The 17,769-nt window shown below is 44.4% G+C and overlaps 2 protein-coding genes and 1 long non-coding RNA gene across 3 annotated transcripts in view; 1 reads left to right on the plus strand and 2 right to left on the minus strand.

Annotated features, from left to right (window-relative positions):
- Positions 1 to 1,372: 1,372 nt before the first annotated feature.
- On the minus strand, positions 1,373 to 10,675 carry ISCA1 (iron-sulfur cluster assembly 1). Its single transcript, XM_083702162.1, has 4 exons — positions 10,406 to 10,675; positions 6,744 to 6,797; positions 5,382 to 5,487; positions 1,373 to 3,957 (listed from the first exon to the last, which is right to left on the minus strand). The coding sequence occupies exons 1-4, from the start codon at positions 10,484 to 10,486 to the stop codon at positions 3,809 to 3,811; spliced, it is 390 nt and encodes a 129-aa protein (XP_083558288.1). The 5' UTR covers positions 10,487 to 10,675; the 3' UTR covers positions 1,373 to 3,808.
- A 39-nt stretch (positions 10,676 to 10,714) lies between these two features.
- LOC310826822 lies at positions 10,715 to 15,804 on the plus strand. Its single transcript, XR_014555993.1, has 3 exons — positions 10,715 to 10,838; positions 12,221 to 12,300; positions 15,245 to 15,804. It is a non-coding gene; the product is annotated as an uncharacterized lncRNA (long non-coding RNA).
- TUT7 (terminal uridylyl transferase 7) overlaps positions 14,990 to 17,769 on the minus strand; it is a 45,163-nt gene continuing 42,383 nt past the window's right edge. The window contains exons 27-29 of the mRNA XM_083701879.1: positions 17,575 to 17,648; positions 17,363 to 17,426; positions 14,990 to 15,980 (exon numbers count right to left, since the gene is read on the minus strand). Of these exons, the coding sequence (XP_083558005.1) occupies positions 15,913 to 15,980; positions 17,363 to 17,426; positions 17,575 to 17,648 (206 nt within the window). The 3' untranslated portion in view covers positions 14,990 to 15,912. The remainder of the gene's footprint in view (positions 15,981 to 17,362; positions 17,427 to 17,574; positions 17,649 to 17,769) is intronic.

Below are 17,769 nucleotides of genomic sequence, written 5' to 3' on the forward strand. Positions count from 1 at the left end.
CCTTTATTAGAAGCCAGGCTTGGATGATGGACTCAAGGGCATCCTGATCAAATTTGCAGATGACACCAAACTGGGAGGGGTGGCTAACACCCCAGAGGACAGGATCACACTTCAAAACGACCTTGACAGATTAGAGAACTGGGCCAAAACAAACAAGATGAATTTTAACAGGGAGAAATGTAAAGTATTGCACTTGGGCAAAAAAAATGAGAGGCACAAATACAAGATGGGTGACACCTGGCTTGAGAGCAGTACATGTGAAAAGGATCTAGGAGTCTTGGTTGACCACAAACTTGACATGAGCTAACAGTGTGATGCGGCAGCTAAAAAAGCCAATGCAATTCTGGACTGCATCAATAGTATAGCATCTAGATCAAGGGAAGTAATAGTGCCACTGTATTCTGCTCTGGTCAGACCTCACCTGGAGTACTGTGTCCAGTTCTGGGCACCACAGTTCAAGAAGGACACTGACAAACTGGAACATGTCCAGAGGAGGGCAACCAAAATGGTCAACGGCCTGGAAACGATGCCCTATGAGGAACGGCTAAGGGAGCTGGGCATGTTAAGCCTGGAGAAGAGGAGGTTAAGGGGTGATATGATAGTCATGTTCAAATATATAAAAGGATGTCACATAGAGAAGGGAGAAAGGTTGTTTTCTGCTGCTCCAGAGAAGCGGACACGGAGCAATGGATCCAAACTACAAGAAAGAAGATTCCACCTAAACATTAGGAAGAACTTCCTGACAGTAAGAGCTGTTCGACAGTGGAATTTGCTGCCAAGGAGTGCGGTGGAGTCTCCTTCTTTGGAGGTCTTTAAGCAGAGGCTTGACAACCATATGTCAGGTGTGCTCTGATGGTGTTTCCTGCTTGGCAGGGGGTTGGACTCGATGGCCCTTGTGGTCTCTTCCAACTCTATGATTCTATGATTCTTGTGGGACGTGTGCCTTGAGGTTGGTGCAGTATCTTTATTAAATCCCTAGAACCTTCCCCCCCCCCCCAATCTCTACACTGTAATACACACAGTGACCATGAGAACAAAGCAGAAGGAGAGGGAGTGCAGGATCTCACTGTTGGCTCAGCAACTTTTGGCTCTTCCACTCCTTTTAACTTTTTCCATTCTGACTCATTGTTACAAGAACTCTGTAACCAATGACTAGTGATTGGGTTTCCTTTTTTTCCTCTTCCCTACCAATCCATTTTCCTTGAGTGTTGCTTTTAGATTATAAAATGGAAGGCAGAGATGGTCTTACAGATATTTGTAAGCTCTGCTGGGAGGAGCCTTGCTTTGGCTGAAGTGTAGGGTAAAGATCCTTAAAATAAAACAGAAATCAAAAAAATTCATTTAGGATCTGATGTAGAAACTACAAAACGTGTTTTCCATGTTTAGCAAAAGGTAATATTTATTACATGTCAACATTACATTATTGCACACGCGATAGATGATTAATAGTTACAATCTCTTAAGCTACTGATAACAAAAATTTACTTCCAATTTGTGCATTAGGCATTTAAATACAATGTACTTTCATAGTACTGAAGTGCACACTTTCATAAAACACAGAATATACAACATTTCTAAAAATATTAAGATGTAAGAATACCGAATACCATTTTTACACAGTACTGTCTACATTCAGTGTCCTCTTCATTCATTAAGAAGCAGTCAAATCCTGGGGCTGTTCTCCATATGGAATTTTTGATTGCACTAGCCCAAAATTTCCACAGGGTAGAAATGCAACAGTCCTATAAGCAAAGGTTCTAATAGTCTCAGACATGCTCTTAGTCACTGGCCTGGTTTGCACAGTACATTAAGCCATGGTTTAATGTAAATGAGTTTCACACTGGTACACACTCTATGTAGTGCTTATTCTTCATTCCTGTTACTGACACACCAAATGAAACAAACCAGAGTCTAACTGCTTGTCACCCAAACCCAGCCTCATGTTCCCTTAAAATTACCAACCATGATCACTAAGTTTGTTTGGGAGGAAACAAACCCCAAACCTCAGTTTGGAAAAATTTCTTTTGAGTCCTGAATCTTCCAAGATAAGAAGCACATGAGTTCTAGTGTGCCAACATGCCAAAGTTGCACGGAACCGTCTGTCCCTCTTTCAAGCATTTTTTAAGTTGCACATTTGGTAAAAAAGGTAAAGGACCCCTGGATGGTTAAGTCCAGTCAAAGGCGGCTATGGGGTTGCGGCGCTCATCTCGCTTTCAGGCCGAGGGAGCCGGTGTTTGTGCACAGAGAGTTTACCTAGTTGCACATTTAATTTACTATGTAGGAAAAGCCTGCCTTGAGCTTTTTCAAGAAAGTCTGCAAGGCAGGGATTCCACAGCTTACCAGTTTGCTCCACTGCCGAACTGTCCTCACAGTTAAGATTCCCGCACTCCCAATGTTTAACCTAAATGCCAAGGCCTGAATGGACAGAACTGTGGCAGCTGATAAGGTTATTGCACTAGTAATCTTGCACTGAAACACATGTACCATCCTCCCAACACTGCATATCCCTCTCACATCAAGCACAGCGTGAAAGCCTGTCTATAGAAGATAACTGCCAGCGTTAGAACATTAGTTATACAAAGCCTTATGAAATACTGGAGTGAAAAAATGGCTGAGTTTTCTCAAACTAATAAAACAGCCACCACCTTCTTATGTGCAACAGTATGTTAGCTGGAAGATCATATAAACAGGCTTATTTGTTTAAAAAATCATTCTTAATATGAAACATAATAAATCTCATTAAAATAAAAACAGTAGATTTAAAAAAAATACTCCCTCCCTACTTGAACAGTTGTTATCAACATTCAAAGTTGGTTTTACAAGTAAGATGTTTTGTTCTTATTTAGGTTGTAATTTGAAGACTTCTTAAAATTAACTCAGGCCACAAGTTGTTAGGGTAACAAAATCACATCACCCAGAAAAAATAGTGTCCTCTGCTGCTTGACAGGAAGATAAAAATAAAATATCTAGACTTAGGAAATGTAGGGAGTGGTTTTAGAATTAGCTTCAGAATATATTTAAACTGATTAAAACAAGCAACGTCAAAGATTCTGCATTACCTTCTTTAAAATCACAGTGACTACATTGTTCCTTAAAATATTAGTGACTTTCCTAGTGGCAACCAAAAATTATTAATGCCTCTTAGAATAACATAGGAAGGTGGGAGAGAAGAGGGGGCAGAATATCCGCATGTGTATGATGTCTGAAATGCAGATTAGATTGCAATCCTAACCCTACTTACTTGGGAGTAAGTCCCATTGAATTCAAGAGGACTTACTTCAAAGTAGATATTGTTAGGATTGCACTGTGACTCACCTCAACTCTATTAGATCATATGCCCCTCAAAATTCAGACTTAACATTTGAAGAGAAAGTACTAAAAATACTTTGTAAAATTCTAGTACATGGTAGGATTATTTTTGCCTTAAAGCATGCATTAATGTTAGGCCTACAGTACTGGAATTCCTTCTAATCCAAGATTTAAAAAGTAGGCATATGGCCTTAATACAATATTTTTCAGTCTTGCAAAGAACTGACAGGAGCTTTTTGCAGATTGAAATTTGAAGAGGTATCTCACAGTAAACCTAAGTGTTCTGAGCTTCTGCAGACCAATTTCTCTCCACACTCTTAAACCCAAAATATGCAAGGGCTAGAATTTAACACACAGATTACACTTTCAAAACACAGTACTTTTATTCTCCTGTAAAGGCAGCTGTATATTATAAAGCCTAAAGATGTGAAAACACACACACTGAGTGATTACTTCAGGAAAGCGGTTTTGTGGTCTTAAAAGTTACAGTCCTGATGTTTTAGATGTTAAAGCTTTCTCCACAACCACATGTTCCCTTGATGTTTGGGTTATTGAAAACAAATTCACTGGACAGTTTGTCTTCTATATAGTCCATTTCAGTTCCTAGAAGTGTGAGTTGCGCTTTCTTTTCAATAAACACTCTAACACCTTGACAAAAAGAAGAAGAAACAATTATGAGATTTGAAAGAGAGCAAATTCTGGATGCCCCCCCAGCCTATGCAAAATATTTGTGAACAGCTAATCCTTGTCCTAGCATGCATCAAGACACATTACATATTTCACCCAGAGACAAGCTACCAACACCTCAGGCCTGTTGCACTACAGTTTAACACCCCCCTCCACAAATTACCATATTTTTCGCTCTATTGGATGCACCGGACCATAGGACGCACCGGACCATAGGAGGGGGAGAACAGGAAAAAAATAATCCCCCCCTTGTTCTCCCCCTCTAAGTCAAGGTGCGTTCTGCGCGTTCAAGGTGCGTTCACCCGAAGCCTCCGGAGCCCAGTGGGAGTTCCCGCTGGGCTCTGGAGGCTTTGGGTTCCTTTCGAGCTGCTCTTTGGGGCTGGCGGGGGGGAGCGCTGCTTTCCTCCACCGCCAGCCTCCAAACCAGGTTGGGGAACAGTGGGAAGGCGGCGCTCTGCCTCCCTGCTGTCCCCCGAGCTTGTGGGGCTGGCGGTGGGGAAAGCAGCGCTTCTCCCCGCCAACCCCAAAGAGCAGCTCAAAAGGAACTCAAAGCCTCCAGAGCCCAGCGGGAACTCCCACTGGGCTCCGGAGCCAGCTAGCCTCCAAACCAGGTTGGGGAACAGTGGGAAGGCGGCGCTCCGCCTCCCCGCTGTCCCCCAAGCTTGTGGAGCTGCACAGCACGCCCCAAGCTTCAGGATGCTGGCTGCTATCTGCAGGAACTCCCGCCGGGCTCCCAGGGCTTGCGGATAGCTTCCTGAAGCCTGGAGAGCGAGAGGGGTCGGTGCGCACCGACCCCTCTCGCTCTCCAGGCTTCAGCGAAAGCCTGCATTCGCTCCATAGGGTGCACACACATTTCCCCTTCATTTTTGGAGGGGAAAAAGTGCGTCCTTTAGGGCGAAAAATACGGTAGATTGCAACCGTTGCATGGTTACCCTGCTCTAACTGCAGAAAAAGTGCTTTCTTCGTAATTCAGCATAATTCTAGTCAGCTTGAGTTGATGCCATCTATTAGTGGTTTATTTTCAATCTCTTTAAAATGTCTTGGCAGTGTCAATTCTGATGGAACATTTTTGTCCATTCAAAGCTGTGATTCAAAGCATAAACTTAGAAGTGCTGCTCCAGTATGTGAAACTTACCATATAAGAAGCACATTCAAATATTAGACCTTTAATGGCTAGTTACAGAAATCAGATCTGACTGGCGACAGCACCAAGTTTATTTGAGAGAAAGTCAATTTATCAACAAAGTGAATTAGGGCTACCTTTTAATTTACAGACACCAAGTTTAGTGAGAAACCTGCACAACTGAGATTAAATGGCATTAACAATATTTTAGGGGAGTAAAAAAGGACTTACAATTATCTCTGGGATACCAAAACACACTTACCATCCTGTACTACTTCCTCATCAGAATCCCCCTTTGATTTTGTGTATTCTAATGTATAAGAAAGTCCATTACAGCCTCTTGTACGGACACCAACTTTAACACCTACCTGAAACATAAGTTTAAAAACCAGTAAGAAAATATTTTTAATTAATCTAAAAATTTCACAGCATCAGCAGAAATAGAAATTGTTTTCAAACATGCATAACCTCAGCTAATATGATTAGTACATTTACACTGCTGCACGAAGTAGAATCATAAAATATAAAAAATGTTTTTTAAAATGGTACAGAATGTTAATACAGGAAGCCTACAAGGCAACGGTCAGTTAATCTACTAAAATTTTATGTCTGCATAGAAACGAAAGCCTGACATTCTCTGGTCTCCCAATCAGTAAAAAGTAATTGAGTTTCAGTGACGTCAGTAATTTGTGCATAATTCAAGCCCGGTAGATTTCAGAAGCTGCATCCAACTGTATCCATCTGCTGATAGGTTTTTTTATCCAGGCTTGTCTAAGTGTAAAAGGGAAGTGGTGATATTTTTTGCCATTTCTACCTTTCCTTTACAGTCCCCAGCACCCCTTACCCCAAAATCTTCTGCAGAAACTTGAAATACCCTTTGAAACAGCAGAGGAGGTGGTGCAGGGGGTTATAGGAACTAGAAAGCTGTCATACAGAGTCAGACTATGGTCCATCTAGCTCAATATTGTCTATACTGAATGACTGCAGATCTTCAGACAAAGTTCTCTCCCAGCCTTAACTGAAGATGCCAGGGATTGAACATGGAACCTGCATATAAAATGGATTCTCTTCCGCTAAGCCTCAGCCCTTCTCCAATGGAATCTGCAGGCAAGCAGGCAATCAATCAATCAATCAATCAATCAATCAATCCATCCACACATTTCCTGCTTTCAAATGGAAGCTTTTGCTGGATCTAAGAGCATTCTAGCAGCACTGGGACACAACTGGATGCATCCCAAAAGCACTAACTTTTTAAGGACTGGGACAATGGACTTAATGAATGAATCACATGTTATTCTAGACATTCTCACATGATATCAAGACGCTCAGCACGTTTCACTATATTTTTAATACATGTGAAAAAACAACAGTGAAGTTTCAACACTATCAACATGCAACACTCTAAAACCATTTTCACCAGGAACAGCATTGCCTTTCTCCGCTGCTGAACATGCAGTTGCAAGAGTAGTGTAGTTTCAAATTTAAAATACAAAGTTGATCATTCACTCTATTTTACAATGTATTAATTCACAGTGTATCTGCTAGAACTATAACAAACAGCAGCACATGTAAACGAATATTAAACAGATGAGTAATGTCAGGCATACTCTCCATCTCTACTTACGTGGTCAGGTTTGTCTTTAAGCAGTTGTTTTATCTTCTGCACAGCAGATGGGGTCTGAAAGGTTTTTAGGAATAGCTTTGGATTAGATGAATACTCAGCTGCATCTTGTTATCTTAAATCAAAACCTGTTTTCCCCCCACCACTTTCAGATCCTAGGTTCAGTACAAATTCTCATATCCCCACGATCAACAGCTCATACTAGCAACGAACAGCAGCTATTTGATTTCTTGATATTTTAGGATCAGGTTGTAACTAGAGATCTGTGAACTTCACTTGGTTTACTTCAAAACTGGGCTCAGCAAACAACAGAACTGCTCAGCAACTCTAGTTTTTTCAAGCACAATCCCAGAATTTGGTTGCCACACTTCCAACGGCATAACATGGTCTCAATCCACCCTCCATCTTTGAGTCTCCTTTCCTTTCCATTTCCCTAATTTGATGGCTACTGGGATACCTCAATCCCTGGATGCTACAAGGCAACTTCCCAGGCATTTGAGAAAAATAGTTTCCCCAAATCCTTAATATAGCCATCAGGTGTCCTGGAGACTACTATGTTGCTGCTGTAAGACACAAAGTGCACAGAGGGAGACACATTAGCTCGGATAATAAACAGAGCACAAGAACAACTTTCTGGAGAGATGTCGCTTTGTATGAAATTAGAGTGAGCATTAAGAGTTGGATAAATTTGTAATCCAAACCAAGTAACCATGAATTTAGGTAATGCCACTAGTTCTAGTAAAGGTAAAGGTACCCCTGCCCGTACGGGCCAGTCATGTCCGACTCTAGGGTCGTGCGCCCATCTCACTTAAGAGGCCGGGGGCCAGCGCTGTCCGGAGACACTTCCGGGTCACGTGGCCAGCGTGACGAAGCTGCTCTGGCGAGCCAGCACCAGCGCAGCACACGGAAACGCCGTTTACCTTCCCGCTATAAAGCGGTACCTATTTATCTACTTCCACTTAAGGGTGCTTTCGAACTGCTAGGTGGGCAGGAGCTGGGACCAAAAGACGGGAGCTCACCCCGCCGCGGGGATTCGAACCGCCGACCATGCGATCGGCAAGCCCTAGGCACTGAGGTTTTACCCACAGCACCACCCGTGTCCCACTAGTTCTAAACATCTTCAATTACAGTGGTACCTCAGGTTAAGTACTTAATTCGTTCCGGAGGTCTGTACTTAACCTGAAACTGTTCTTAACCTGAAGCACCACTTTAGCTAATGGGGCCTCCTGCTGCTTCCCCACTGCTGGAGCACAATTTCTGTTCTCATCCTGAAGCAAAGTTCTTAACCTGAAGCACTATTTCTGCGTTAGCGGAGTCTGTAACCTGAAGCGCATGTAACTTGAAGCGTATGTAACCCGAGGTACCACTGTACATAAATAAGGTGACTTTCTGAGATGAATTCTACTCTGATTACCCCTAATTGTCACAAACACTGCAGCACAGAATCCAATGCAAATTTCTGAGAAAAGCATAAACTTCAGTAAAGTATAAAAAAGGAATCAACTGTCAGGAATAAATCACCCCAAGTAAGTGAAGCCAACTCTTCATTAGAAGAAGCAAGGTGAGCTCAAAAGTGCTAGGCTTAATGAGCACAGCAATTATTTGGTAGGTCTTCCCCCTATGAGGCAGTTGCAGAGGCTAAAGATCCCAGCCTTCCCACAACTGCCTAAATCTCCTCCTCTCCTGGGTCCTTCCCAAGCAATCTGAAACTTTGCCATTGCACCTGTCTCTGTTCCTCCCTCTTCATACCTCCTTTGGTCCCGGGAGACCAGGGGAGGGCAGCCTGACACAGCAGCAGGAGGAGACACCCTGGATTCTTCACCAGCCTGACTCATCTCTGCCTCTTGGCCTCCATCCTCTCCTGCTTCTCTCTGCCACAGACTCTCCCTGCTCACTAAACCCTGTTCCCTCTTCCGACACCACTAACCAACTGAGCTATCCAGTCTGACATCCTCCTCCCAAGGCTTCTCCCTCTGACGACTCACTGTCATCCCACCACCAATCCCCAGCCTCTGAGCCATCATCCCTTGGGGGCTCTGTAGCTGGTGCCTCTCACCATTGCTTGATGTCCAGCCAGTCCATGACATCAACCACACAACCTGTATATGCTAATCATTGTTAACAGCTTACCATGAACTTGACTACATTGTTCCTGATCTTGACTACATTTTTCCTACCTGCTACCAAACAGGAAGAACAAACCACGATCTTGGGCATAGTGTTATATCCAATTCAGGTGACAAAACAAGCCACATTTGTTCTTGCCTTACGGAGTATGGTTGCTGACTACCCAACCAATCTGTGTAAGTTGGCAAGGGAGAGAAGGGTCAGGCACACGTAGCAGGTGCCATCCTGCTCCCCTGCATCCATTCCTCAAAGAAGTTGTCCAGAATACCAGAGGAGGGTTTATGAAGCAAGGAAGAAAAAGCATGCCATGCTACTCATACTGGGTTTGGCCAATGAAAAAAATTTCCTTTCTCATATTCTTCCCCCACTTTGAAAAAAGAGAGATTCCAATGATCAGACACAGAGGATGACTATGCTACATCTTCAAAGGTTTCATATAACATATTCAGTGGCTGGAACTTGTCTGAAGAGCCCTATGTGCTTTGATTAGGGAAGCTTTTAATATTTGATGTTTTGTTGTGTTTTGAACATTCTGTTGGCAGAGTGGCTGAGGAAACCCAGCCAGATGGGCAGAGTACAGTGGTACCTCGGGTTAAGAACTTAATTCATTCTGGAGGTCCATTCATAACCTGAAGCACCACTTTAGCTAATGGGGCCTCTCGCTGCTGCCATGCGATTTCTGTTCTCATCCTGAAGCAAAGTTCTTAACCCGAGGAACTATTTCTGGGTTAGCAGAGTCTGTAATCTGAAGCGTCTGTAAAAAGGTAAAGGGACCCCTGACCATTAGGTCCAGTCATGGCCGACTCTGGGGTTGCGGCGCTCATCTCGCTTTATTGGCCGAGGGAGCCGGCGTACAGCTTCTGGGTCACGTGACCAGCATGACTAAGCCGCCTCTGGCAAACCAGAGCAGCGCACGGAAACGCCCTTTACCTTCCCGCCGGAGTGGTACCTATTTATCTACTTGCACTTTGACGTGCTTTCGAACTGCTAGCTTGGCTGGAGCAGGGACCGGGCAACAGGAGTTCACCCCGTCGCAGGGATTTGAACCGCAGACCTTCTGATCGGCAAGCCCTAGACCCGCGTCCCCGTAACCCGAGGTACCACTGTATAAATAATAAATTGATACCATTATTATTATTATGTATCTGGGCCACCTTAGCGGAAACATCGCTTTCCCCAGTAAAATTCCTTTAAAACAAAGGCTTGGGAACCAACGGGACTGCATGAAAGGGCCCTGCAAGATAACCTGCATGAGGAACAGCGCAAGATCTCCCTCCTTCCCTCCTGTGGCGAATGGCATCTACCAACAGAGGCAACGAGGGGAAACGCTTCACCCTGCGAACTTCCGCCTGCCACCACCAGTTCGTGATGTGCCCCTCCCCCAGACCCCCCCTCACAGCCCCTGGAACACACCGCAACTGCGCCTGCGCAGTCCTCTTGTTTACCGGCCAGCGGAGGGTCGAGAAGCCCCGCCCCCAAGCGAAAGGTGAGGTGCGCGCGCACCCGCCTTCCCTCACCCCCCCCCCTCAAGGACTGACCAGTGTGAGGGCGGCTCTCGTGGCCTGAATCTTCCTCTTGCTCACGGCCCGAACGGTGGCTCTGACCATGGAAGAGGCCATCTCTCCCGCTCCGCCCTGTCAGCCCCGTCCTCCGAGGTTGTCCATGGACACGGCGCACGGAGCGACGCGCAGCTCGACGTCACGGCGCGCGGGTGGCGTCACTGGAGGGGGCGGGAGCTTAAGGACGGCGCGCTCCTATTGGGTACGCAGCGGGCCAGTGGGAAGTCTCGCGCGCTCTCTCTCCTCCCCCTCCCCCCCACGTCCTTCTCAGGATGGCTGACCAATCAGCGGAGAGAGGAGGAGCGGGAGAGGCGGGAAGAATTCGATTCCGGCCCTTGAGGAGAGAGAGCGGCTCGCTCGCTGCGGAGGGATACGAGGCCGAGGGTCGCCGGGATTAGTTCTCTGCGCGGAGGTGTAATACTCAGGAGGACGTAGTTGGCGCAATAACAATAGGAAAAACAAAACATTTGCTTTGTCTTATTTAAAACTTATTTTAAATTAAATAAATTATTAATCTTATTAAAAAACCCCACGCGCATTGAGGTACGTCAGAAACCCAGGTTGCATTCTTTTATTTTGGGGTGCCTCAATCTTAGGTACTTGGGAGTTAATCCCATTCAGTGCAGTGAGACTACCCTTTGAGCAAAGGTATAATAATAATAATAATAATAATAATAATAATAATAATAATAATAATAATAATTTATTATTTATACGCCGCCCATCTGGCTGGGTTTCTCCAGCCACTCTGGGCGGCTTCCAACCAAACACTAAAATACAATAACCTATTAAACATTAAAAGCTTCCCTAAACAGGGCTGCCTTCAGATGTTTTCTAAAAGTCTGGTACTTGTTTTTCTCTTTGACATCTGGTGGGAGAGTGTTCCACAGGCTGGGTGCCACCACCGAGAAGGCTGGTTCCCTGTAACTTGGTAGAATGAGCTGCACTCTTAAAGGCATACCGTAATTTGGCATTTCGTTCAATAGGATTGTTGAATAAATTAACTGAGAGGCCTTTTGACCAATTGCAGTAAATGGTAAAGGACCCGTGGATGGTCAAGTCCAGTCAAAGGCGACTCGGGGGTTGTGGCGCTCATCTCGCTTTCAGGCGGAGGGAGCCACAGTCAGTTTTCTGGGCCATGTGGCCAGCAGGACTAAGCCGCTACTGGCGCATGGAGGACCATGACGAGTGCCAGAGCGCACGGAAACGCCATTTACCTTCCTGCCACAGTGGTACCTATTTATCTACTTGCACTGGTGTGCTTTCAAACCGCTAAGTTGGCAGAAGCTGGGACAAAGCAACGGGAGCTTCACTCCGTCACGGGGATTCAAACCGCTGACCTTCTGATCAGCAAACCCAAGAAGCTCAGTGGTTTGGACCACAGAGCCACACGTGTCCCACTGCCAATTGCAATATCATGAATTCAGAACCATTAATTAAGTTTTGGCAGACTGACTCATTTTCCTCAGGTCTGCTGTTGTTTTCAGTTCCCGCAGCTTTCCGGAAAGCAGTCCGTTTTAGTATGCACAATACATCCAAGAGGAGGATATGCAAAAAAGTTATTTGACCCAGGTTGTAATACCTGCTAAACTATTCCTGTTGTAGGTGGAGCGGGATCCTTTCTGGGTTCTGGAATTTGGCCTCTGAACCTAGTTGCCTTGTTTAGGGCTAAAGCTCCCATTCTTTCTGATCACCACCTATGCTAGCTGGGGCTAAGAGGAGTTATGATCTAAAATATTTAAAAGACACCAGGCTGGGGCAGACTGCTGTTAACAGACATCCTTTATTCTACAGCTATCCTTGAACCACACATTCCAGAAGAAAGCCAGTTTGCTGGGTCATAAAGGAGCTTATATGAACAAGGTTTCACTTTTGTAAACACTACTTTGAGGGCATCCGTCAAAGGTGGCGTGAAAACCTATTAAACAGAACCAAGTTCTACTATGATCTAAAGATATTGGGGACATGTGATTAGAAATGCTTCACAGTAATTTTTATACTTCCACCAGTTGATCAGAGAGATTTTGACATACAACATAGTGACTAAACTTACTAAACGTTTGCAAATTGTATATAATAATAATAATAATAATAATAATAATTATTTTTTATTTATACCCCGCCCTCCACAGCCAAGGCCGGGCTCAGAGCAGCTTACAAGCAATAATAAAAACAAGATGAATGATTACAACTTAAAAACAAAAATAAAATACAACATTAAAATAATGGAACATTAAAATATTAAAATGTAGCCTCATCGCAGGAGAAGGAAAAGAAAGGGGAAAAAAGAGAGGGAGGGAATCAAATTGGCTCCAAGCCAAAGGCCAGGTGGAACAACTCTGTCTTACAGGCCCTGCGGAAAGAAATCAGATCCTGCAGGGCCCTGGTCTCATGAGGCAGAGCGTTCCACCAGGCCGGAGCCAGAGTTGAAAAGGCCCTGGCTCTGGTTGAAGCCAATCTGACTTCCTTAGGGCCTGGGACCACTAGGGTGTTGCTATTTATGGACCTTGAGGCTCTCCGTGGGGCATACCAGGAGAGACGGTCCCGTAGGTACGAGGGTCCAAGGCCGTGAAGGGCTTGAAAGGTCAAAATCAGCACCTTAAATCTGACCCTGTACTCCACCGGGAGCCAGTGCAGCTTGAAAAGCACTGGGTGAATATGCTTCCATGGCAGAGACCCCGTGAGGAGCCTCGCTGCAGCATTCTGTACCCGCTGGAGTTTCTGGGACAGCTTCAAGGGCAGCCCCGCATAGAGCGAATTACAGTAGTCAAGCCTGGAGATGACCATCACATGGATCACTGTGGCCAGGTCGGGGCGGGAAAGGTAAGGGACCAACTGCTTGATGCGGCGAAGGTGGAAAAATGTCGCCTTGGCTGTTGCTGTAACTTGCGCCTCCATGGAAAGGGAGGCGTCAAGGATTACACCCAAACTCTTAACGGAAGGCAATGGCACTAATTGGGCCCCCGCAAGAGAAGGGAGTTGGTCCCTCATCCCCATGCCATCCCGACCTAGCCATAGGACCTCTGTCTTCGAAGGATTTAGTTTCAATCGGCTCCCACGAAACCATCCAGCCACAGCTTCCAAACATCTGGTCAGTGTGTTCGGGGCCGAGTCAGTGTGGCCATCCATCAGCAGATAGAGCTGAGTGTCATCAGCATATTGGTGACAGCCCAGCCCAAAGCTCCGGATAATCTGGGCAAGGGGGCGCATAAAGATGTTAAAAAGCATTGGGGAGAGAATTGCGCCCTGCGGCACTCCACACACCAAGGAGTGGTTCGACATTTCCCTCCCTAGTGCCACCCTCTGTCCCCGACCAGAGATAAAAGATCACAACCAGTTACGGGCTATGCCCTGTATCCCCACGTCTGCGAGGCGGTGGTCCAGAAGATCATGATCGACCATGTCAAAGGCTGCTGACAAATCTAAAAGGATCAGCAGTCCTGACCCGCCTCGATCCAGTTGTCTACGGAGATCATCTGTTAGGGCAACCAGAGCCGTCTCCGTCCCAAAACCAGGACGGAAACCGGACTGAAATGGATCTAATGCCGATGTTTCCTCCAGAAACCTACCAAGCTGTTCAGCAACCGCTCTCTCAATTACCTTACCCAGGTATGGAAGATTTGAAACTGGGCGGTAATTGGATAGGTCTAAGGGATCTAATGAAGTTTTTTTTAAGAGTGGACACACCACTGCCTCCTTCAGTTCCCCTGGGAATGTCCCCGTGTCAAGGGACAAATTGATAATTTCAACCAGAGGGGTCCGCGCAACATCTGGACACTCCCTAATCAGCCAAGACGGGCACGGATCAAGGAGGCAGGTGGTGGGCCTACCAACTTGGAGGAATCTATCCACATCAGTAGGGAGTATCCGATCGAAATGGTCCAACACTGGACCTGAAGTCAGTTGAGGGGCCTCCAGTTCAGTCACTGTATCTAAATTGGCAGGGAGGTCACGGCGGAGCATAGCATATCAAGCTCTGCATAGCAGGTCAACTGCTCAGATGCTTACTTAAATGTACAGTGTCAGGAATTGTAAGAAAAAGCCTGAAGTACAACCAAATGCAGAAATTGTCTATCTGTGCTGTAGTACTTTAAACAGCAGAGACTTGGACGCATGCAGTCCATCCCACTGAAAGTGATATTCCAAGGATGAGTAACTTCTGATTTCTGTCTACCTGATTTCCATTGACTCATCTCCAGATCAGAGATTGTCAGTGAAGCCAATTACTTAATGTTTTACATCCTTTGAAAAGCCAAACCAACTCTGAAAAATTATTAGTTTCAACTGGAATACCTGTAACAGTTTATAGTGCAAGAGGGAAGCAAGCGGCTCTTACTGGACTTTTCCCTCCACACCACAAGGCCATTCTTACCACCAACTGCTCTGTAGGAACGACCCGGATGACTTGTTATATGAGGACATTGTTCTCTCTTTTTTTAAAATAAAAAATGTAAAGTCTAATGTTTTGTGCAACCTGCCTTGGAAGGATACATTGAAAGGATGAGTAACTAATAAATAAGACCAAATCTTCTTTATGATTCATACAATACAAAAAAAAGGAACTTTAAAGTTTTCACTTGGTTGGTTTATTTCAAGGTCATAAATAACAGTGGCCTAATTTTTTGTTGTATATTTTTCCTGGAAAGGGGTATGTTGTACCATATCCAGAAAACCTGACATTAAGCCTTGATGACAATAAAAAAGCAAATCCTTGTCTACTTCGTGGATCTTCTTCATAAAGCAGAAGTGGATTCATTTTAACTGCCAAATATACCTCTTGTTTCCTTATAGGAGTTTTGTGTTTTTTGTGTGTTGCAGACAATGGGAAAATATTACAGCAGCAGCAAACAGAACCAGCCTCTCAGTCTCTCCGTACAGAAGCACAGCAGCATATCAAACCATAAAACAACAAAGGGAAGAATGCATTCAATGGCACTGCTTTTCTACAGAGATTTTACATAAAAGTTTGCTTACGTCCATGTGTTAGCTCCCCACAGATTAAAATATTTGCAAATACAGCAGTAGCAATCCAGAAACATTTCAAAACACTTTTACGCAAGGAATCAGTAAATGATCATAATTAATAAATACCCTTTTAATCCTTCAAATATAATATTTTGAAGGAGACACTATATTTGGCTTGCACATCATTTAAGTGCACTCAAAACATTCTGATCGAATGTAGAAACTCTTAGAAGTGGTTTGAGTTAGGAACCTCCCTGATCTACATGTTTTACCTAGTAAATACAAAAACATGGTTTTCTATTAAAATGCTCATCTATTAAGAGCTGGGATTCATGGTATGAACAAACATTAAAATCCATTGCTTTTTATCTTTAGCAATTTAATTAAAATAAAATGTGTTTTCTTTAAACTTATATTGAAGACTGTTTGTGCTGCTGTTTTGTGAACCTGGAGGCTATAAAGAAAATAAACATTTAAGGAAATGGACGGTCTGTATTGCAACGTAAGATTGCTTCGATCCCTCATGAATCTTGATGAGGCCTCTTCTGTGAAGCTTTTCCCTGAGTCATATATTTACTGGAAAGGCTGCCTGTATATGGGGAGAAAGACCACAAAAATGAGTAAATAGGTAGAAACCAAACTAGTTAATTTTTTAGTAACATATGTTTTTAGGTTACAATGATGCAAACTCAGCAGAGCCAAGAAAAACGGGGCACTTGGACACTTCCAAGTCTATTCCAAGCTACCCACCATGTCTTTGACTGTAACCTCCTGTTACACATCTACACTAAAGCACCTTCTTTGTTTTCTCTAAGCATGTCTCTGTCATGATCTCAAGGTATATTTATCCAGCGGCACCAGCATGCCTCCACTTCTGTATTCCTTTCTTTGGACCGTTATTTCTGCCCATACATTCTGTCACTAAATTTGTTTCTCTTGAAGTTTCCAATCTAGTGCTTCATACAAAGCCTCTGTAGATGTCAAATATTGCAGCAGCTATGGGAAAGCTCCAAGTATCCCATTCTTTGTTGAAGTGCTTGAGTTGTGGTGGCCGTGCAAATGCAGGCATTCTGGGATAAGACTTTGTCTGGATCTATTTCAACTGGTTTTGTTATTTACTAGTGCTGTCTTGATCACTCTGATGGAAGGAGAGGGGACCCCAACTCTGTTGGTTCTTCTAGACCAGGGTGGAGAACCTCTGGCCCACCAGACTTCCCCATTTGGCCTGCAGGGCTATTTTTGCCAAGCCACACCCACCTAACCCACACCTGATACAACATGACACCAAGAGCGGGACAGGTTAATAATAATAATAATAATAATAATAATAATTTATGATTTATACCCCGCCCATCCGGCTGAGTCTCCCCAGCCACTCTGGGCAGCTCCCAATCGAGTGTTAAAAACAATACAGCATTAAATATTGAAAACTTCCCTAAACAGGGCTGCCTTCAGATGTCTTAAAAATAGGATAGCTGATTATTTCCTTGACATCTGATGGGAGGGCATTCCACAGGGCAGGCGCCACTACCGAGAAGGCCCTCTGCTTGGTTCCCTGTAACCTCACTTCTCGCAGTGAGGGAACTGCCAGAAGGCCCTTGGAGCTGGACCTCAGTGTCCCGGCTGAACAATGGGGGTGGAGATGCTCCTTCAGGTATACAGGACCATTTAGGGCTTTAAAGGTCAGCACCAACACTTTGAATTGTGCTCGGAAACGTACTGGGAGCCAATGCAGATCTCTCAGGACCAGTGTTATGTGGTCCCGGCGGCCACTTCCAGTCACCAGTCTAGCTGCTGCATTCTGCATTAATTGCAGTTTCTGGTTCACCTTCAAAGGGAGCCCCACAGGTAAAGATGTGACGGGTGGAGTGCTGTGCAAGGGACTTGTGAAGAATGCTCCAGTACACCAAACGACCAGCTGATTCTCATGCGTGCAGAATGCTATGCATAGGCCAAGTCTAGTTCACAAACCTGATTGGGGACTCAAGAATATTCTTCCTTTCTGTTTCTTTTTTTCTTCTTGTAAAAGCAGTCCCTTAAAAAGAAGAGCCAGGAGTGACCATTTGAAGATAGTTATTGCAAGATGTAATAGCAGCATAACATTTAAAATAAGAATTGTGCTATGCGGCCAAAAGTTAATTTTTCACTTTAAAATAAATAAATCACACGTGGTAACTGTTTACCTGATTCAATCGACCAGAATGCTTAACAACACTGGATAAAGGGGACCCACACGGACTTTCCAACTTCAAGGCACCTAGGAACGTTAAAATCCTATGAGATTAAAATTTACCTTACAAGAAAAATCTACTTTGGAAAAATCCACCTATTAATTGGAACAGTAAAAAGCATGCCAAAGGTCAACTTTCAAAATTATT

This window comes from Podarcis gaigeae, assembly GCF_964106915.1.
Source record: "Podarcis gaigeae genome assembly, chromosome: 11".
NCBI classification, from domain to species: Eukaryota; Metazoa; Chordata; class Lepidosauria; order Squamata; family Lacertidae; genus Podarcis; species Podarcis gaigeae.

Coding starts and splice junctions, on each gene's coding strand:
- ISCA1 (XM_083702162.1), bottom strand. CDS start 10,486: ATGGCCTCTTCCATGGTCAGAGCCACCGTTCGGGCCGTGAGCAAGAGG. Junction 6,798..10,405: donor CGAGAGCCGCCCTCACACTG/GTCAGTCCTTGA, acceptor AAAACCTTTCAG/ACCCCATCTGCTGTGCAGAA. Junction 3,958..5,381: donor TGAGGAAGTAGTACAGGATG/GTAAGTGTGTTT, acceptor CTTTTTGTCAAG/GTGTTAGAGTGTTTATTGAA.